The following is a 22934-nucleotide window of genomic DNA, read 5'->3' as shown; positions in this document are numbered from 1 at the left end:
GACACCTATGCTTTAGAGTATTTAAACCTGAAGCGTATTATTCTACAATGATGACAGATTAATTTAAGACTGTTTTGCCTGATTAGACCTTTACTATTTGTAAAAACAACAAAAAATGCCGTTAGGGCTCACCCAGGACACATTTTATGCAATAACCATCTCTACCTTGGGTTCAAAGATTTGGTCAGAGGTGGAGCTAGGAAATCAATTTCAAAGTGATGCTTGTGGTTTATCTGCACAAAGATTTTTTTCTAGAAATGTAAATAACACCGTTTGGCATTTTGGGGTCTTGGGCTACAGCTGCTGTAAGAATTTTCTCACATCTTGTCCAGGATGCAGTAAAAAAAAGAGTGTAATACATTTTTGTCATGGTAGTTTATGACAGTGTTATAAGGACATGTTTAGGATGCAGTTGCTGGGGAAAAAAACTATAAAAAGGATGTTCATCACCTCAGCTTTAGGGGTGGTTTTACATGACATCTAATTCTAATCAATCCACAATTATGAAAATTTCCTCACTGGATTAGTGTTTAAAATGGGCAGGCTCCTTTTGTTCTCTTTTTAGTCTTGTAAAAAGTACATTTAAACGTTAAATATTTTTGCCTGCTTCATATGGGGAATCTGGTCTCAATGTGTCATTTAAACTAACAATAAAAGGCTTCCACCTCTTGTGTCCCATTTTTCTATAGCAGTTGTGGACCTTGTTTATTATATTAATATGATGACAAATCCAGGTATTATGCATGTAGAAATTGCAAAGATGCCTAATAAAAAAATGAAATAAGAATTGCTTGTATTATAAACAATGTGTAACCAAACATGTAAAAAAAAAATAATTTACCAGAAAATTTTGTGTATTTTATGTTGATGGGTGGTACAAAATATAAAGCAGTACAAAGCAATCAGCTTTCATCACAGTAGCAGATTTAACTATAAAGTGGCATTAGCTCTTTATGCCTTCTTCTTGCAGTGCTAATGGAGAGATGTCTCAGACATTTTTTTTTTTTTAAGTTGAATTAGGTAGCCAAATTTCTTGGTATTTTTTTCTTGCTCTGTGTGGCAATCATGGCAACTGTTTCTGTATAGGTTTTGTATAAGTGTGTTTTTTTTTTTTTGTTTGTTTCAAAAGCTTTTGCCTATTTATAATAAAACATTGATGAGCCAAGGCTGCAAACGTGTTTTGACTAAGAGGTGGCAGAATTGTACTTTGTGGTAAATATGCTTAGAAAAAGCACTACATATGAAAATTAAGAGCCAATTTAATTGCTTAAAAAATCTTTCATTTAATTGTGAGATATGGTTACAGCAAATAAGTTTGATTCCTCCACATCACTTTCATACAAATCACAACTGAAGTACAAGCTTAACATCAGCTATCATCTCAAATGTGCAGCACTTAAAAATAACAGTACGAAAACAATATTTCTGTAAAGCTCAGTCATAAAAGTTTTTTTTTTTTTTTTTAACCGAGGAATGTGATTTTATTTCCTTTTATAGGCTGTATTGTGCTTTTTAATGAGGCCACGGGGTGGCGCCAAAATCATGTGCAAGAAAGTTGCTCAAAGACCAGAAACAAAATGTTTAAATGCAACATCTAAGGAACTGTATGTCAACAAACTATATAGGCCTTTCTATATTATTTTGCCCTCCTAGGATATCTCAAAGATGATACAGAAACTGTACAGCTGACAATAGAAAACTATACAGATTTGGCTCAGATGTATTACAGTGCATAATAATCATCGTCTAGTCCTTCAGAGAGAAACTGAAACAAAAGACAGCACACCATTTACACATTCCAGTTTTGTTCTGAGTTTAATCACTGAAACAGACAATGAAGCTCTCTTCTTTTTCTTTTTTTTTTTTTTTTTTGTTTCAGCTGTTTCCCTGAATGCCTCCGGATGGCCTGAAATTGAACCACAAAGCATCAAAACCATAGTGTGACCATTACACATTAACTGGTGAACTTTACTTTTCAGAAAACCATTATATTCCTCTTGCCAAAAAGAAAGAAAAAAAAAAGATATGGTTTGATATCGTTAGAGCAGAAAAACTGATGGGGAAACTTGTTTTTTTTTTTTCTTTTTTTTTTTTTTTCTTTCCACAATTCAGGTAAGTGCCCTCATTTATGTTTATTTTTTCACACAAGGGAATATTTTAAATTTTGTACTTTTTATACAAACACTTTCAGTTGTTCTGACAGGGATTATGTGCATTATCTAGAGTCTGAATTGTTTATTTTACTGATCTGCAGAGGGAAACGACACCACAAACCACAGTGGTCTGCACCAGCCACAGTTGCAATGAAGAAGTTTTAACACTGATGGATTTAGAGCCAGGCTGTGGTCAAGTAGCGCCCATATGTGTGCAATGTTTTTGTACGTCTTACACATTCACCATTCTGTGAATCATATAGTACGGGAGCAATCTTTGAGCCGCAATCCACGGCAATTTTTCCACACATGATCACAAAAAAGCCTGGTTGCATGCAGTGTGTTGTTAATTTAATTTTTTTTCTCTTTTTTTTTTTTTTTTTTTTGCACAGAAGGTTCAGATTTTAAAGTTCACATATCAAAGTCCTCTTCAGAATGCCACATGAACGCTCTCATTTAGCATATTTAAACATCACAAAGGTGAGCCGATTAATCCACACCGCCATTATACCTCACAATTCCACGAGAATGAAAGCATAATACGTCCAAAAAAAAAAAAAAAAAAAAAGAAGAAAATAACATTTCAGGTACCAGAACAGCAAGGAACATGTTACTACTGAAAACGTAGAAAAAAATTACACAAAGAAAAAGTAAACAACGAGTTGCTAAAAAAATATATTCCCTGCCCTCAACCAGACTTTATAACGAAAGGAAAAAATAATAATAAATCAACAGTAAATAAATGAACATGAGAACACTCAGGTCCAGATCTGTTTAGTTTCCATGGCAGCGCTTCTCCAGCAACTGGCAAAGGCAGCGTTTCTAAGCTCTCCCATGTTTTCTCTGCTCTTAAAAAATAAATGTATACCGGTACTAGGATTCATACAGTATTTCAAAGCTAAAGTCACAAATGATAAGTATCATAACCAAACCTTTGAAAGGGTCCTTGCAATACACTGGTTTGTATATACGACTTTTATTCATTAATTTTTTGTATTTTTTTATTTTTATTATTTTTTTTTGCATTCAGTCCTAAATGCAAAGTATGACAACATACTGTTCTCATTATGAGCAAGTTAAATGCTTGGTCAGTTGAAATGAGAGCACCATGGGAGAGAAATGGAGGGGCGCGGGGATGAAAATACTGTAAGAAAAATCCCAGGTGTGCCCAGTATCACACTCCATCCCTGCAGCAGGAAGGGGGAAGGGGACAGAGAGACTGAGGGGATCTGGGGCCTTTTTCCCTGTGCTCACGTCACAACAGGCGAGGTCTCTTCCACCAGCCATCCTTTTCATTCAGTTTTGTCAAGTAGATGCCAAGAAGTAGCTCAGTGCTTTTCTTTTTTTTTTCTTTTTTTTTACGTTTCCATGATTTTACATGTCTTTTTTTTTACCCCCCCGTCAGTGAAGGAGCAGACTGGTAGTTAAAAGGTTTCAGGTAGGTTTGTGTGTTTGCGTTTCATCCCGCCCCCCCCTCGTCTCTTCGCTCTCTCCCCTTTGAAGCAGTGGTTCTTCATGGTCAGTGGTCACAGAAGCTATTCATACTCTAGGAACTGTTTATGATAGAATAAGAGATACCTGAGAGGGAAAAAAAAGAAGATCAGATTTAGATTCCGTTCATTCATTTTTCAGAGTTCTGCTAAGGCTTAGCTTCGGTTCGTACCCCTCGCTATCAAGTACATCCTTAATGCTGGCCTTGGTGATTATGGCATCGTCACATTTGAACCACTGGTCTTTGTGTTGACGGATGAAGCTAGTGTAGTGGCCGCTCTCTAATGTGCCTTGGTGGTTGACCACTGCAAACAAGGAATACCTGAAAGTAAAAAAAGATGATTAATGACATCTCAATACATTTTCATTAAAAAGCCCATTTCAGTAATTCAATAAAAAAAGGAAAGTGCTTCATCGATTCCTTACACAGAGTGATACGTTTTAATTGATTATTTCGTGTTAATTTAAAGAAACGTGGCTTACAGCTAATGAAAACTACAAATTAGGTTTCTACAAAAATATTGCGAATTACATAAAACCAACAAAAAAATAGTTTTAATACAGAAATGTTAGTTATGTTATAGCCTACTAATCATGGGAACCTGCCCTTAAAAAATGAGTAAACCATAAAAAGATGTAAAAAAAAACAAGCAGTAGTGATAACAGCAGCCTTGAATGGACTGCAAAGAAAAGTGCATTCATGAGTTTGACGAGACAGGGACTGAGGTTGCAGGTAGCACTTCAAGAGCCACTGCAAATATATAAATTCAGGACAGGGGCTACGATGCTTGTATTTATTGTGTCAAGCCACTCCTGAACCACAGATTTAAGAATAATCTTATCTGGGGCTAGGAAGAAAAAAAACTGCTTCAAAGTCCTAATTTTAGATGAAGATAAATCTTGCATTTCATTTGGAAATCGAGGTCCTAGAGAGTCAAGGCCCCCCATATACTTGTGGGCTCCGCAAGGACAGGTATGCGCAGAGCTCAGTTTTTACGATCTTGTACGGGTTGTCACACTAAACCGCTCAGCGGAGGGACTTCAGAAGTCTTCATATCGATTTTTTTCCTTTCTTTTTTTAAGTATGTCACACCAAGCTTGATGCACTGCGCTGCTCCAAGTAGGCGGTCACGAGGACGTGTGGCATCACGGCCACTCTCTCTGCCGCACTGACAATCTCGCAAAAACCTCTCAAGACAAACATGAGTTCAGAGTAAATAAACACGACACGAGACAGCGATAGTTCGTGGGCATACTTTAAGCTCACTTTCTGATTGGCTACACATCGCATTCTGAGCCGCCACGATAATCGGGGCGTCTTTAATATTGTCCGAAGAGGAAGATTGGGTAAAAGAAACGGCATAATTATCATCCTGCCGTGTGAACCAGGCAATAGGTGTCTGCGGTCTACCTTTGACTTTGTCCAATCTGACTTGCCTCATCTGAGACTAGTCCTAAAATATGGACTGCCAAGAAGAAAATACTCCAAAAACTCCACCCTCCATAAAACAATGCTAGGTATACAAATAGAGTTTGTTGAAACTCTATTTGAAGTACCTTGGGATGGGAATTGACAATTAGCTTTCATTAAAGTCACATTCTGAACATGTTGTAAAAAGGTTGAAGATCAAACTAGAGTTTTTTTCTTCAGAAATAGATCCTTTTTCTTTCAGTCTGAGAAAGAATTTTACTTGCTGAGCTTTCTGCCTCTGCTAGATTACTGTGATGTTTATATGGATGCAGCTGCCACCTTTCTGCATATGGATGTTGTCCATCATGGTTCATAACAAGGTGCAAATCTCTCCCTGATCGCTGTGCTTTACATTTTTAGATCAACAGGCCATCATTATCAATCTGTAGACTCATGCATTGGTACATTTTCATCTATAAAGCCGTCCTTGGTTGTTACGTCCTTAATTATCCTCCTACATGACACTTAGTCCAGCCACAGACTTCGCTCTCAGGACTTTATCTCCTTCAATTATCCGTTAGTAAAAAAAAAGGAAAGAAAAACATTTCTTACTCTGTCATCAACTTGGAAAAGTCGTCAGCAGGATATGAAACTATCCATGTTGATTCCTTCTGGGACAATTTAATTTAAATTCTAAGAAAAATGAAGAAAGCTTCCCATGAAACTTGCTCTTGTTTTTAGATCATATCTTATTTGCTTATTGAGCTTGAAATGAATGTTTTTATTACTTATATTGTTGCTGTGTTTGTCATTTTTGTTGTTTTCAAAGACGTGCCTCTTTTAAATCAGACCTTAGATCTCAATCAGACAACCTGTATGAATACAAATAATTTCATTGGTCTTATGAAACCAAATTTCAGGTTTTCATTAGCTGTAATAATATTCATCAAAATATGACAGATAAAGAAATATATAATAATCTACAATTAATTAAGTAATTTTTTCACCTGTAAAATTGTGCATTCAAAGTTTTATTTTGCCCGTTGGCTGGAAAAGCTCCTTGACAATTTCCATGTTCAATTGTGTGAATTCTAATGGTCAAATAAAGATCCTTTGCATAACTGCTTGTCTCCACCATGCAGCACTCTGGCATTTTTATTAACGAGTACAACCCCAGTAAATGCCCTGGAAAATAAACGCCATTGTAGCTGCCACGGATGAGGAAAACTAAGCAGTTTTTAATAGACCACAACCTGATTTAATTAGAGGAAGTCACAGTCGGCTGCTTCGGGTCTTTAACATGTCTGCTGTCGTCAAGTTAAATTTTGTCCGCGATCACAGTGGTGCTGTGGAACTGCTGAGAAATAAAGTGTTTATGAATGAGTTTTCCCTTATATGCATAGGTACTCACTTATTGTCGTTGTTTAATACGTCCACTGACTGTTGATACTGCCCATTCATTCTGCTCTCTTTACTGTGGATGACAGAAGAAAAACAAAGTCACATTTACTAGTAAATATTTTACTTGTGGATAAAAATTCCACTAGGTGGCAGAACAGCACAGCTTATGATAGCAGGAATAGGCTTCCAGATTCACATTTTTAAAAATCACTCAACTTTGAAGAATTGGAGGGATAAATATTTAATGTGGTTTAATGCGCTTTAGTTATTTTTATTTTTTAGAGGGAGGGATCCAGTGTGATCAATTAAATATTTACTCCATTCAGTATTAATAAATGTAAGTAAATGTATTTGTGCTTTCATTTTAGCTACATTCTGAAGAACTCATCTCAGTTATTATCCACAAGTTTAATCCTCTAACATATACACATTTCCTATAGTCTTGACTTTTTTTTTTAAACCATCTGTCCCTCCAAGAGGATGGTTTCTACAGCATCACTAGTTGTTAAAGGTTCCTTATTTCAATCATTTAACAGTAAATCAGAGTAAAAAAAAAATTTCTCTGCACATATTTTTTATGAAAGTAACTTTGTACCCAGGAATGTGCTATTCTTCAAATAAAAATAATATTTTTTTTCTATCAACAATCAATAGTCTATGTCAAAAGGCTTGTTTAAAGTTAATAAATATCCCCACAAATAATTCACTTCTATCCATTGCATTACATGTTGATGTGTTCTAAGCCTTAAGACCTCAAGATGGGCACAAAACCCCCAAACTCCCATAAATTGCATGAACATGTTTTTGAAGGTTTGCAGTCTTAAAGCCTAAATGTAGAACAATGGATATTACTTACATGAAATTGTCTACAGATGAGCAACTTATCTGACCTTTTTTTTTTTTTTTTTTTTTTTTATAAGCTTGTCATCATAATGATACCCATTTTATTACGTCATTATTTGAAGATAAGATGTCTGTGTAATTTTGTTGGGGTAACATCTTTTTTTAGTATTTGGAAAAAAGATTCCAAGCTCATTTTCGTCTAGATTAGGTTAATCATTTCATTCAATGTCAAGATAACACCCCAAGGTATTCTTCTTGTAATTAAAGGTTAATGTTTTCCATATAATGAAATAACTAAACCTCAAGGTTGTTTTGTTGTGTCGACAACTAAATCGAGTCTAAAATTCCTAATATATAAGATTTATATATTTATTTCAAACCAGAAATCATGACAGCAAAGTTGGCAGGTGGTTGAAGCTGAAAACATCTATTCTAGGCCAATGTATACATAGTTCTCATGTGACACATATCCGGGCACTCTGTCATCAACCGCCATGTTGGTAAGCAGAACTGCTGTAGAAACAGCTGAGTAATGACTACTGAGGAGTAGTTATTTTAGCTTTTTAACAAAACTTGCTGGTTATTTTATCTAGGGGGAAAGGACTGTGCAGACGGTTTAGAAAAATGCCGTTTTTACTACATCCCAAAAATCAGAAAATATGAAGGACCACAAACAGAGGAGTTGAGTGCTGCATGTCGGTGACTGGACTGGACACATAAGACCGCAAGGATCAGCGGTCGAAAATGGCAAGAATCTGCTCCGATTACTTTTCCCCCACACAGGTAAAAGAAAATATAAATCCTTTTGTTAAACAGTGTCAGTGTTTAACTGTATGTGCGCTGGAACTATTTTGTTCATGATTTAGTTCAGGCCGAGAACCTCCTCCATTGTGCAAGCACTCTTAATGTTACCCAAGTAATAAATTACCGTATCTTTTGGACTAAAGGTGCACTTAAAACCCTTAAAAGTTCTGAAAAATTGATAATGTGCCTTATATATGATTAAAGTTGCGCTTATTGACCGATTTTATGTGGTGCAATGCACTCATAAATCTGCTAAAATGTGTAAGTATGACTTTGGCTAGCAACAAAGCCGCTCCACTCAATAGATATTTGGAGCGCTACGGTACACTGTGTCACTACCTGACCGGACCCCTGAGCTGTCTACACGACTGCCTGACTGTAATGTCAAAACTAGAAGTGCATTCACGCAAGGTAGCCTGCGCCCGGCGTACGTGCTAGCAACAATAAACCTAGTAAGTTAATTTAATATGAAAGTTACGCTTATTTTGGCCTTATGTTAGAAACAGGGTGGTGGCGTCCAACTACTCTGTCCTCCCGACCCCTGACTAGGGGTTGGTTTGTTTTGTCAGAACTTCAACGCCGACGGGGGGTGGGGAAGGTGCATTCGGCAAAGCTCTACTACGTCGGGACAGCGGCAGGACCGGTTAAATACCTCATGTTACGCTAAACTGTTTTTACTCCATCATGACACACTGAAATCGGGGACATTTCTGGGGACAGTTTTTGCCTGGTACAGGTCATCCAAAACGGGAATCAGGGGCATCTGGTCACCCAATCCGGAGGCGAGGGGTGATATTACACACTTGGGAAGAATATGTAATGCGCCTTATAATCCGGTGCGTCTTATATGTGGACAAAGACAAGCATAGACACGTAAATTCATGGTGCGCCTCATCATCCGCTGTGCCTTGTAGTCCGCAAAATACGGTATGTCATAGTAAAATTGTCATGGTTGAGTTTTGGTTTGGCTTTGTTTTTCTGTTACTTTCATTTTTTCATCTCTTTTGGGTTAGGTTTGACTTTATTTATTGTTAGTTTTCAGTCATCAGTTATTTTCTGTCGATTTTCACTTCACCCCCTCAGCAGTCAGTCACACCTGATAATCATTTACCAGTCAATTAGCCAGACCCTTGTTCCACCTGTGAAGTGTTCTATTTAAACCTCCCTCTGCCTTCAGTTCAGCACTGGGCCGTCTTCATTCCACACCTCTCCATGCCAGTCCCCGTTTTGCCTTGGAAGCTTTGTTTTGCTCCTGTTGTTAAGGTTAGTCCTGTCAGTCACTCTAAAGACTGTTTGTTCACTGTTTGTTCCTGGAGAGGTTCTGCTCTGTGTCCTGGTGTCTCCAGAGAACTGCTAACTGGACTAGCCATCCTGGAAAGGCTCTGCTCTGTGCCCTGGTGTCTCTCAAGTTCTGCTAACCTGACTAGCCGCACTGGAGAAGCTCAGCTCTGTGCCCTGGTGTCTCTCAAGTTCTGCTAACCTGACTAGCCGCCCTGGTGAAGCTCAGCTCTGTGCCCTGGTGTCTCCAATGAACGGCTAACCTGAGTGCTATGAGGCCTGCTAGCCGAGCAGCACCTTGCAAGTGTGGACTCTCTGTCTCCGGGCCGTCAGCTCCTGCCATCACATTCATCCCTGACCTTCTGCAGTCATGAACCTCCGGTCTTCATCATTCACCACCCAGCATACTTCCTTCAATAAAGACTCAAACTTTTAGTCCCGTGTGTGCGTCCTGAGTTCATCAGTAAACAAAACCTTGACAAAAATAACCGAGGGAGTTTGTCTGTATTGTCAGAAATATTTCTGTTCTCTACTTCATATTGGGCGATTTTAACAGAAGCAATTTTCTGGATGCATCTCTTGGACATTGGACAAGAGTATCGATATACTTGCCTACCAACAAGGCAGTTTAAGGGTGTAGATCACTGGGTGTAAACGTATTTTAATTAATTAATCATCTGGTTATCTTAAAAAAAAAAATCTCAAAATTATATTTAGGAAATATTACCATCAAAACGGTTCCGTAAGAAAAGCCATTCTTAGTTTTCATACATCTATAATGTATATTTAGTCTGAAAATATATTGAATTTTTAGGATACTTATGTCTATTTATATTCGATTTTTTTTTTTTGTCAGCGATATTCTTCCATACATATCCAGACCTGACTAAGTATAGATGCTCTGCTATTAACTCACGTGTTTATTAGACCAAAAACGGTGCAATTGGTTGGTTTTGATATATATGAATGCAGGAAAAAAAGGAAATAAAAATAAATCTGATTGTTTAAACTGTAGATCATAAGTCATGAACCGATCACCAGTAAAGCTTTCATAGAAATGATGCAGTTCAAGTTTCCACTGGAGCCTCACCTGGATGCCATGAAGGGCGTCATGTCCAACTCTAAAGGGAAGGAAACATATGTAGTAATCTTCCTCCGCAGTTTAGCAGAGTGCTCAAACCGCTGGAGAGGGCCGGCAGGAGTGATGAGAGAAAACGGGGGGGGAAAAAAAGAGAAAAAGTGGAAGGGGTAGGGAAAAGGAAGCAAATGTAAAATTAAAGTAACAATTTACGATACAGCTTACAAGTACAGTTGTAGGTTTTCGACCCTGAGGTTACACAATCATGGCAAGCTAATAACAGCCTTGGTCTTATTTAAGGCAATCCTTTTACAGCATGTTTCTATGAATATCATAAATACATTATATGTCTCCAGTGCCACATAATAAATAAAACATGGACAGTGGAGGACTATATGAGTCATTAGATTCACGGGTGTCCTGGGACGAAACATGAAAGCGCTAAAGCAGTAGGAGGTAAAGCAAAAACGGCTACATGGAATGATGAACACACCTATGCACAAAGACACTGAACCACATGTATAAATAAGAGAATGCTATAATAAGGCCTCTCTGCAGAACGCATCAACTGTTTTTGGAGTGAAGACCAACGCTGTAACAATAGTAAACTGACAGCACGTCGTTACTGACTCACTTTGAGATGAAAACACGCTACAATGGGGAGCTTTTTCATTGTCAGCTGTTTGGTGGACTCCTGGTAACTATGGCAACCCCCGCACTTGATTTTGGCACTGCTTCCAAGATGCTCAGGCCGCGTAAACCTGCAGACCAACGGACAGAATACGTGACAAACTGTAAACGCCGCGTGGTTACGCGTCCGACAGTGAGAATCTTTTGTCTTTTATCATTAATCAGCATGTAGGTTTGGCTGCATCTCAGTTCAGTAAGCGCAACAGCTTCAGCCTGCTCTGTACCTTTAAGAGACTTGCTGCAGCAAGTAGGGGTGTGTGAGGTGCTGCAGTGAAAAAAAAAAAAGGAGGCGAGAGAAAAAAAAAAAAAAAGAGAGAGTTGGGGGTGAGACAAATGGGAGAGGTAGAGATTGAGGGCATGGGGGGGAGGAATTAGGTAGAGAGGCAGGGAAATGAAACAAGATGAGGAAAAGTGAAAAAGAAATTGCAAGAACGAGGAGGCTGCGGAGGAGATTTGAGAGGTCACACCTGCTCCGTCAACCTGGTGATGGGAGAAGATGAGATCCAAGCATAACAGGGTTGTTGTGACTGAGCAGACACCATATGTGACCCTTTGTACAAGCGTGGGGTGGTGAGGGGAGGCACTCTAGATTCATTTGGTTACTCTGTGTAGGGTAACAAACCCCACCCCCGATCCAACAGTGCCTAAACAGGATTAGTGTTCCAGTCCAACAGAAAAGAGAACATGACCAATAGCAGCATTATAACTCAGCGGTGCATTTACACTAACCTGACCTTTCAGGGCTGAAAACGGTTTCTGGTCTAACGAGAAATGTGCTGCAGAGCTTACGATACAGTTAGTGGCTCTAAATGCAACAGAAAATGAGGATCTAATTATTAAATCTATCAACAGATATGTCTCCAAACTAAATCTGATTTCAAATTCAAAGATGCTAGGTTATTTCTTCATAGAGTAAAATGATGGGCATTATAATTTGTCATGCATTTCATGAGTAAAAATACCGTTTCAACATTTTGGCGCGTTATGATTGTCTAAACCAGTTGAGTGGTTTGTCCTTTATAAATCGGTGATGTCTGACTTCACAGTTTTGAAGAAAATCCCCTTTCATTCTGCTATGCCAGTGGTTTATAGCGCTGCTGCTGGTTAGCTTTCCCCTTTCTGTTGTCTCTAGTTGACATCTCCAGGGAGTTGTCTCCATTCTGAGAATGGCTGGTCTAAGCTTGGATAACAGGGCAGGTAACCAGCAGGTTAACATAATTATTATGTATGCTAATGCTGGTATTCAGCATATGCTTTTTCAAAATAATTTCTTAAAAATAATCTATGGTGTCAATAAAAATAATAATGTAAAAATAATATTAATATCAGCTGTAGCAGTAGAATATTTTTCCTTGCAACACAGACTAAAAGATGTTTTTTTTCCCTTTACTTATAGTTAAAAAAAAAACAAGAATTTGGTGATATACATATGCGTTATTTTAACTTTTATGCAAAGTCCTTCCTTTCGCCGTAAAATAGAACAGGAAAATGAAAATTGTGTGGTGAAGATGAGTTTGTACCTGCGTAGGCAGTCTGTGAGTGTGGTGGATCCTGACGGGTGGCTCTCGCCGTTGACCGTGCTGCCGTCCCCTCCGGGGCTGAGAGGCCAGAAAGGCGTGGATGAGCCCGGCAGATCCAGACTGATGTCCCAAAACGGATCTATCGTTGTTGAAACCCCACTATGAAGAAAAAAAGAAGACAAAACAGCAGAAAGAGGTCAGTCCAGGACGATTTATAATAAACGGAGTGTGGCTTTCTGTGGGTCTGTTAGTCAGGTGATGAAAGGATGATGACACAAGATGCAACTTCCCAGTTTAAACTCAGCCAGTCTCCGCAGATCTGGATCATGTTTTTGTTTTATTCTACTGGGGGATGTGCATGTGCATAATATCCACACTAACCTCACAGACGTTACACAGAAAATTGACCTTTTAAGATCTTTTTTGTCCTTCAACCCAATGACAGTGATGCACTGTAGCCCATAATGGCTGCTTCCAATGGCGAGAACGTATAAATTTATAGCGTGAGAGAAGAGTTGCTGCACATTACCCATAGAGATTAGATGAGTCGTGATTTTGTAATACTCAGAGGGTATCAGTGGGAGGCCAATAAATCAAATGGGCAAGCATTTATGGTGATGGGAGTGCCAACCTGCAGTAACCTCGCACCATTAGGCTCCCTCTCTTGTTTAAAGGACTGATGCATTCTTTTCCTTAATCGTTTATATGCTTGGAGTCTTTGAGCAGCAAGTCTGGTAAGAAAATGTTCAAACGGACAATGCCGAAAACATCAGAATGGGCGAGGTGTGCCTGCTAGTTTAGGCAAGGTGCCTTGCAGTTCAGTGCAGCGTGCATGTATTAATGCGACAGGACAGCTCTAGGGGGCAAGCGGGCAGCGCTTCACTCGTGCCTGTGTCTAGACAACCCCCATTAAAGTAGCTCTGCAGGGGCCGGGCTCTTTGAATAGGAGAAGGAGAGACACATGGTTAAACACCATGTGAAAACGAGCAGCCTCCATTTTGATCTACCCGTGGGCGAGGGGCAGTTGTAAAGGTGGATCGACTAGTAAATATAAGGGAATGAATGGTCCTTTGTTGGAAGCCACAAACGAGTCTCGTGAACTTACTGGCAAACCTGACAGGTGACATCGGATTGCAGGCCCCCAGTGAAGATTTGGTCAATGATGCAGTTACAGTGATTTGGATTATTGGTCTTCTTCCCATTGTCATCCCCTGCAGAAAACAGATAAATGATGTAAACACACACACACACACACGCAGGAAAAAAAAAAATCTTACAAACCAGTTGGCCTCCTATCTCACTTTACGATTCACATGTAGCAGTATCGCTTTGCTGCGTCAATACTCTCAGGCTCTCTCAACCAACCCGTGGAAGCCTTACTGCTGGGTCTGTTGGTGTGTGAGGCTGTCACCACACTGGAGCAGGGGCCTAGTTACATCCCTCATACTGCTTACCACCCGTTTCCCTTGGTATTTACCATCGCCAGTCTCCTCCAGGATGTTTCCAATTATATCAGGCGCAACATTTCCATCTAAGACTGCCTCCAAGTGTTTCAGGATGTCAACCAAAATAAAGTAATTCTTTATGTGTTTAACTGAGAATAACCGAGAATAATCTAATTTTTAATAAGGGTTAGAGGGATTCATGCAAAGCTTACTTATCGTGTCTCCTTTGCAGTGTCGATGTAGAACATCCAACGCTGCAATAAGGAACTCGTGGGCATCCTGCTGCTCGTATCCCGCGAGGTGACGTGCATGAGTCCACACCAGGTGCAGCAGCCGGAAGGGAATGTGGGGCGAACGGTGGCCCGAGTAGAACTGAGGACACGAGGGAAAGATGTACAGATGCTTTGCTAAAGTATTTATTACCTCTAAAACATTCTTTTTTTTTTGTGATGTTACAACTTAAAACCTATGTGCATTTTAATGTGATTTAATGTGACAGTCCAAAATCAACTAGTGCAAGGCTTGGTTTTTAAAATCAGAAACATGTAGAATGCCTTAGTAGTCACCCTGTTTACTTCGATAGCCCAAAATAAAATCTGGTGCAACCGACGGCCAGGACAAGTTTCATGTAAAGGCATCTTTGGCAGCAATAATAGCAGCCTTTAGGGTAGGTGTCCCCGGACCATTGATTCACCAATAACAATGTGGAGCAATTCCAGTGCTGTTGCCGTTTGGAACGTGTGAGCGCTCTTATTGTGAAAAACCAGAACATGCACGTGCCTTGATTGGCACGCTGCAGAGAGGAACAGGAAGACGACCATGTGAGCCATGGCAGGAGGGAGAGCGTAGTCCTGCCCAGCGGTAACTTGCTGCTGTTGTGGTTTGCTATAATTAAATGACTCCCCCTGGTCCATTCTTATACAAGAATATGCTTTGATTTAAGGCAGTCAATTTTAGCTCTAGCTGTAAATTTGGCGTTGCTGCCTTGCCAGAAGGGGGAACTCTGCCTCAGTATCAAGTCCTTTGTTTAGCTCCATCCATGCTCATCACCCAATGACTGCAGGAGATAGGCACCAGCCCCCTGCAAGCCCGCACATTTAAGCAGGCACGGAAAACAGATGGATGGATAGTTAATGTTCATCTAAATGGAGCGAGGGTCTGAGATGTCTTAAGGAAGTGGGGTGATTAGCAATCCATGTTAGGGTGATCTGTGGGAAAGAAGGTTACAGAACCAAGAAAAATCAATGGAAGCTCAACAACGACAGAAGACTTATATCTCTCAACATTTATATGCTGAGAACACAGCTCTGTTCTCTGAAAGCTCTGACTTAGGACCGAGTCAAAAAGGGGAACCTATGCCACGCTGACTTTCTTCACATTTCTTTTAGTTTTCTTTTTTCTGCATTGTGACATCAGTAAACACCAACAAAGACATAAAAAAAACCTAAAAGTAACCAATCAAGCAAATTCTCAGACAGTCAAGCCTATTTACATTTGTCACCACAGAGTCACAACAAAGTTTTGCTTTGATTTGTGACAATAAAATGTGAGCTTAAGCCCGGTTTTAATGCACGCCGTTCTTGATAAAACCCACATTAGGTTCTCTATCCCTACCTCCCTCATATGTATCTTAACAGATCAACCAACTGAGACGCGACAGAGCTCTGCTAGCCCGTGCTGTTGAAGGTGTCGGGTCGGGGGTGGTGAGTCAACACATAATACACTACAGCGCCACTTGCCATCTGTGGGCCTGTATGTATGCTGCGAAGAGAGAGGATGTAGGAAGACAGTGAGGCAGTGTGGGAGCAGTCATGCTAAACATTATGTAACACTTTTAGATCATAGGATCCATCCAAAAGTACATGAAGTAGAAATAGTTTGGTAAAATTACAAAAGAACAATTAAAAAAAAAAAGAAGCCACACGACATTTAATTACTAATGTGGTACAACAAAAAGTTGTTAACAGTGCGTCTTTTCCATTCATTTCTGTGGCTGTGTACATTCCTTTCAGGCAGCATTTTCTCCCCCTCTCCCTCTCTGGGTTTTGTGATTCAGTCTTTTGAAGCGGATTACACACAAAAGGGGAGAAGAAAAAAAAAAAAAGATCTGCCTTGCACAGTTGGTAAAAGTCCTGGATTATGGCTGGGTGTTATTAAAACTTTCCTTTCCAACTGAAAGTTAAAGTAGACCTTAAAGCAAAACAAGTTCCCAAAACGCTCATTAAAAACGAGCCGTGCATCATACCTCCTGAAAGAGCTGCGACATCTCACACACCAGACAGGAGTTTGATTGCATCTCGCACTTGTGTCTGTCAGAGAGAAAAAAGTCTCGCAGCAGCGGCGTGTGTGTTAGGGCCTGGACGATACAGTTCATGAAACATGTGTTGCCCAGGTTAATTAGCCCTCGTAAACCTGCAGGACAAGCAGACAGTGGGAGAAGCATGAGAACAACACGGCAGGGAATTTGCACATTTACTTCATACTGCTGGCAGAGGAGGAAGTTTAACCAAGAATTAATTAAATATTTCAGGAAATATCTGTTGGGTAACTAACAATTACATTTATTAAATGAGGACTGAATTAGTCTAAAAAAGTGAATAAATATTCTATAAAGCAGCTTGTGATGCATGACCCTATACTTGATTTCTAAAAACTTATTAAGAAGTGTTGAACAGAAATACATATTCGGCCTCAAAGCATGATATATTAGGATCTACAGGCTAATAATGTGGTAAAATAATGCTTTTTTTTTTAAAAAATGCACAAGCTTTTTGATAATAAAAGAATACAGGATATTAAAATGTTTTCCATTTTCATAAAGACTCAGAAAAGCGATCAATCAAATGAGATACTTTTCCAGGCTTTTTAAGTGTGCGTAAGAACCTGGAAGTAAGCTCCCACATGATTCATTTTAAAAAGTGGCCTTTGGCTAATCAATGTACTGTACAAATATTTCAATTCAATGCAATTTTATTTGTATAGCGCCAATGCATGAAACATTTCATCTCAAGGCCCTTTCCAAAGTCAAATTCAATCAGGTTATACAAATTGGTCAAAACATGTCCTATCATTATAACCAGTGAGTAGCATGGCTCCAACTTTTTTAAATTTAAATAGATCCTGATTCATCACAAACACATACATGTTTAACATCACATTTACAAACCCACATTACAAGAGAAATCCCCAACATCTTTGGCACTCAATTGGACAGAGCAATGGTGTGCTGTAGTTAGGCTCAAAGATGAATCTAAAGTGTGCACAAAAGTCTCCAAACCCCCAAAATAAAAACCTAAAAGCCACCTAAAATCCTTTCTTAGAAGCTGGTTTAAAATACAGAAATGCCACATCATATGATGAGGAGACTATACTTAACCCGGTGAAAGACAATGGAGGTAAAGCCCAGATGTGTGTCTTATGCAGCGACTGGTCAGACCTTATCTAATTACAAAAGCATAACTGACCTATTATTAGGAATTCAGGTAAACATAATATCTCTTTGGTATAAAGGCTTGACTTGAACATCTGTACAGCAGTGTCACATCTCTGTAAAAGATCACTCAGGAAGCCATTGTAGGATGCTGCTAAGTTGTATGTAGCACTAATCATTATTGGATGCCTTGCAAATATACTCAGCTTTATGTTTTCAGACTTTGTCAAATTACAAACAACGACTTCAGTAGCTTTTAATTATATTTTTATAGGACCAGCTATAGTTCCCAACTAGAGCATACAGGCACAGAAGAAGGAAAGAGATGATGGGTTTTCATGTTTTCTTACAAATAGATATGTGGCTTTTAAACATTCACTCTAGAGCTGCACAAGCTATCGTATATGTATCAATATTTAAATATTACTATAAGCAAAGAACTGCTTAGACTGCCATGAATATTAGCTAGTCCATCACAAATAATCTGTTATAATTCTTTAGTCCTTGTTTTTTTCCCCATTGCAGCAGAAACATGTTTTAGGAGGGCATTCAGCTGTTCTGTTAAAAGTTATTAAGAAACTACAACTTTTTTCATCGACAAATCACCAGATGTAAATGTTGAAGAAATGCAAATCACAAATTTATTGTTTTCCCCCCCAGGAGCTGGATAAACTAGTAACTATGCGGGTGCTATGTTTGTAATGAAGACGAAGCAAAAAACGTTTTTATTTAGAGCAAGTCACGTCGTTAGTGTGACATTCTCAAACATTACATATTTTCCTGATATAATGGAAATCTAATTCCGCCCTCTTTACACTGTTGGCCAAAAATAAATTGTTGTTGCTCCGCAGAGAGTAGACTCAGGGGGTTTGAATACAAATGTGTGCAACTTTTCACACTGATGTCAGCAACAACATTTTGAAATTACAACTTTACATTTATGAACAACTTTATGTAGGTCCAACTCATGATATCCAAATAAAAACATGTGCAGTCTGTGGTTGTAATGTGAAAAAAACCCCCGATGAATTTGGTATAAATATTATTTTCCAGGGTGGTTATTTTCCATTTTCAAACCTATTACATACCAATATTATATAAGTATAAGTGTGTTAGAATATTTCTTGAATTAATTTTATTAGTTTAACAAGATGATTTTGGTTTATATGTGTGAGCCAGCAAACTGCGTGAACGCTGGAGGAGAACATGAAGCCGTGAACAAATTAATTTAGAGTCATCTACTGATGGCCGGTTGAACAGGTGGAACACAGCCAGGTCCTGGGTGCGATCCAAACGGAATAAGGTTTGGTACTGGAAGAAGGTGCTCAGTAAGAGATTAAACACTTTACACTGGTCCTGGCATACAAACAGTCAGATCAACGCACAATCTATCAGTCAGTCAGGCTGACCAGCTAATCCATCTGAAGATCTGACGAATAAGCGAGATAAACGGTCCAAACGGACTAAACACAACGAGCAGGAGTCCAAGAAAGCAACAGCTTTAGTGAATAACGGATACAAAACCAAAGCCTGTGTTGTGCGTCTATCTCGGTGGGAACACTGTGTTCTGCATCTCGCTGCGCTCTGCCTGTGGGGCTGCTCTGTGCAGTTGACCTTGAGTATTGCACTTAAACGCACAACTAACCCCAAGCCCACTTGCACAAAAGCACAAACACCATGAACGTAACCCAACTGTCAAAAGATGAAAAACGGGTCTGATTAAGACGACGCCGGCTGAACAGTGCACTCTGTTGCCTACCTATGGTACAGTTTGTAGTGATTTTCCTTCGCTTTGGATTGTGTCGTAATAACTCTAGCTCTCTCTTAGTCGGCTCCCACGTTGTGTATTTCTCACCGATGCCTGCTGGATACAAAAGAAGCAAAACCGTGACTGCAGTGAGACATCAGACGAACTGGATTAAAAAGGCCGCCATGGTTTTTTTTCCTGACAGGGAGCAGAATGCTATACCTTGCAATTTCCACGCTTTCCTCTGTTCTTCTTTGGCAATCAGTTCCATGTCTTTGTCGTATATGTAGTCTTGACACACAAAACAGTATATACCACCATATAATAAGTCTATTGCTGTAGGGAGAGAGAGAAAAAAGGCAGCTTTTAGGAATGATTACAAATATAATTTTGCAGTTTGGGGCCGTGTTCATTTTCAACTCTTCCCCCAAACATTTACCACATTATAAGAAATTACAGTTTCAAAACATAGCTTTTTTTGTACTGACTTACCAGTTTTCATCGAAGAGCATTACCTCACTCCCTCCCCCACATGTGTCTTTTACTTATTTTTTAGCTAACAACAATTACAGAAAGGGAATTTATTAAATTGCTACCAAAACTCCACTAAAACATAACATTTTATCCTCTGCTGCACAATCACATGATATTAGTGGTGACAATATTCTCATTTTATGCAGTTTATTTGTTTCGTTTTTTTCTTAAGGAGATGGGGTGTTTATATATTTTGGAATTTATTTTAGATTGAATAATTTATTTTTCAGAGATTGTTACAGTGGACTATGTTACTGACTTAATCCCTGTTTATGTTTTATATAACACCCTACATTTCAATATATACTTTCAATATACAAGTTATTTTAAATGAAGAATCAACAAGAACAAAAACCTTCTGTTCAGAGGAATTCACTGTTCTTCAAATACAACAAATAGTGAAGAAGGTTATCTTAAAAACTCTGAGTGACAGTTTTAAATAAGTGTGACTCTAATATTGACCGATAAAATTTCAGCACCTACTAAGCTTAGCAGGTGTTGGTATTTATTTATTTTTTGTTTAAGTTTCCCAACCATTAGAAAATTGCAAAAAAATAAAATACATACCATTATTATAACAGCATTCTGCCTCCCCACCCTTTCATCAGACCTCCAAACGTAGGTTAAAACTGAGATTTTAACACTGATCTTCAAATCCCGCCGACACCGATTTAAAGGTAGGGTCATAAGTGACGATACGCTAATCTTCCTCCTCCTAGTGTATGTATGGGAATCAAAATTAGTATAAATGCAATAACGTATTTTATTAAATTTTAAAATAAATAGGATTATGTCCAATTTCTCTTTTTTATGTGTAACCCTACCATGAAAATGGTATTATTGGTCAAAGTTCTACCATCAGAATCTCTAACTATGATCATATTATTACATGAAGTGAGTAACTAGGGTGCGAGAGATTCAGCTGAAGCAGTGATGGTATAGGCATATTTGTTTCACCTCTCCCACCCGTGTACCAACACGTACGCCACCATCTTCCATCCTGCAAGTCCACAGCAACAATACCTCAGCTCTGTTGCCGTGACAACCTATTTTTAGTTTAACTGGACGCATTTCTGTTTTTGGCACTACCCACACTAAGAAAGTAAGCTTTGCCGTTATTCAGAAACCTTTCAAAATTATAATGTTCAGATTTAGGATAGAAATAAAAACGCAACAAAGTGTGGTGGCGGTGACAGGGGAGATTATGTTGACTACAAGGACTTTGCTGATATAAACAGAGATCGATCACTTTTCCTCACCTGAGAGAAGGACAAGAACAGCAAATGGAAAGAGAGGAACATGAGGGGAAATAAAAAGTAGACATGAAAAGAAATGAAGATCTGAAGAGATTTAAGGGTGAGACTGTTTAGAACAAACGGGTTGAAAAAGCGGAGGAGAAGCTGTGAGGGTGAAGCTTGCCATCGAGCCGTTCCACACACAGGGGAGTTTGGTATAAATTAGATAAAAAAAAAAAAGGAGATGAGCAGAAGGCCAATGTCAGAGCAGCTCCTGTGCAGCTCAAAGCTAATTAACGCTGCCGTTCACTTGGGTACATGTGTTTTAACCAAACCTGCTGAACTGCATTAATTCAATTCAAGCCATCAAGACAAAATAAGAGTATTGCCCCTAGTGGTTAATCTGCCTACATCAGGCTATCCCTGGCACATGCGCAGTATGACTGCAACCAGTAGAAATTCAGAAGACGTCTGAAAGTTTATAAAGTAGTAGCTTTTTTAAGAAGGGCGTGTTTCTATTCATGCACATGTTGATGAGTTTCAAAGAACACAATGCCTACTAGCGGCACGGCAGAGAAATTACACCATTTCCAGCGTTTCTACTGGTGTGTTGTGTCCGGAGATTGCAATCACAACGCTGTCATGTAGATGTGTTGACAGAAAAGGAAATACAAACCAGTTTTTAATGGATTGTCGTCATGTGAACAGGGCCGAATTTAGGATCTCTGTGACATAATTAGCATGTTTGAATGAAACAAGGCTTTTGAAAGGAATCATTGTTTCGTTATTAACTTCCTTCTGTTCCATTCAAGACGTGGCCTAGTACTTTAACACGACATTTTACTGACATTGGGTGTCACTACAGTTGCAATGTGTTCCGAGAGTTATTTGACCTCCTAATTGTTTTGAAGCAGAAATTAAAATGATACTCTAATAACATTTAGTTGCGTCTCGTTTAGGTTCTTTGAGTAAAAGCATGTTTTGGAAACTACTCTTGATTAGCCTCGTGAGACCATCCTGATCTCGCGAGCTTTCAAGGTTTCACTCGCAGATCAGTCTGGCTACTCTCCGTTAAAGAAAATTTGGAGCCGTTCACCAAACGAACGTCCAATCAGCGTTGGCTTTGAGGCAGGTTGAGGTGTGACGTAACGAGAAGCGCGACAGTTCAGTCTTAAGAACATGGCGGCTTCAGCCGATGAAACTAGCGTTAGCGTGGCTATCGAGCAAGTTTTATCGGAATTACAGAGTATTTCTTTGCTGAGCTAACGAGCCTTTACCTGCAGCAGCAAGAGTAGCTTGGCTTGTGTTTTCATCGTCGCTCTGTTACGAGCGACGACGAAGCATGTTGACGAGTACGTTATATGCTTCATTGATCTGATTGGTTTATTTGCCCCGTCTATCACCAACATAGGCCAATCAGCTAACCAGTATTTTCGCCCCTTCCCAAAATTACTTCAACGGAAGGTTTCCAGATGGATATGTGAAGCAAATCTATCTGGCGGCGTCAGGTTAACTCTTGATGACAATTTAAGTAGAACAAAGGCAGGCTGAGTGATTTGCGCCACATTTTTGCAAAGATTCAGGCAGGAACCCCTGTTAAGACATGAAGACCTTATGATTCCACCATATATTATGATAGCAAAACATATGTGAACCGCAAAACACGTGAAGGAATACAAAGTAAAAGCGTAAGCATCTACCAAAGTATCTAGTAACACCTACATTTTGGCAATGACTAATGATTAAACAAAAAATCTTCAATTAGTATGTGTTTTAATTTGTTATTTCTGTTTAATGCATTTAATGGAAAAAAATAAATAAATAACACAAACAGCAAGAAAAGTGAGTAATAGCGCAAATTTGCATAACATGTC

General features: G+C 39.0%; 1 protein-coding gene across 3 annotated transcripts in view; it reads right to left on the bottom strand.

Moving 5' to 3' along the window:
* Nucleotides 1-2499: 2499 nt before the first annotated feature.
* LOC105936189 (ubiquitin carboxyl-terminal hydrolase 22) overlaps nucleotides 2500-22934 on the bottom strand; it is a 37063-nt gene continuing 16628 nt past the window's right edge. For 2 of the 3 annotated variants that reach the window (XM_012876891.3, XM_012876894.3), the window contains 11 exons: nucleotides 19514-19627; nucleotides 19304-19405; nucleotides 16360-16526; nucleotides 14327-14486; nucleotides 13775-13880; nucleotides 12670-12828; nucleotides 11094-11220; nucleotides 10472-10563; nucleotides 6467-6529; nucleotides 3817-3966; nucleotides 2500-3731 (listed from right to left, as the gene is read on the bottom strand). In XM_012876891.3, the coding sequence (XP_012732345.1) occupies nucleotides 3689-3731; nucleotides 3817-3966; nucleotides 6467-6529; nucleotides 10472-10563; nucleotides 11094-11220; nucleotides 12670-12828; nucleotides 13775-13880; nucleotides 14327-14486; nucleotides 16360-16526; nucleotides 19304-19405; nucleotides 19514-19627 (1283 nt within the window). In that variant the 3' untranslated portion in view covers nucleotides 2500-3688. Of the gene's footprint in view, nucleotides 3732-3816; nucleotides 3967-6466; nucleotides 6530-10471; nucleotides 10564-11093; nucleotides 11221-12669; nucleotides 12829-13774; nucleotides 13881-14326; nucleotides 14487-16359; nucleotides 16527-19303; nucleotides 19409-19513; nucleotides 19628-22934 lie in introns of all 3 variants that reach the window. The other variant, XM_012876890.3, reaches the window with a different exon arrangement.

The sequence above is a fragment of the Fundulus heteroclitus genome, chromosome 16 (genome assembly GCF_011125445.2).
Source record: "Fundulus heteroclitus isolate FHET01 chromosome 16, MU-UCD_Fhet_4.1, whole genome shotgun sequence".
Taxonomy (NCBI): domain Eukaryota; kingdom Metazoa; phylum Chordata; class Actinopteri; order Cyprinodontiformes; family Fundulidae; genus Fundulus; species Fundulus heteroclitus.
This window is presented reverse-complemented; position numbering and strand designations above follow the sequence as displayed.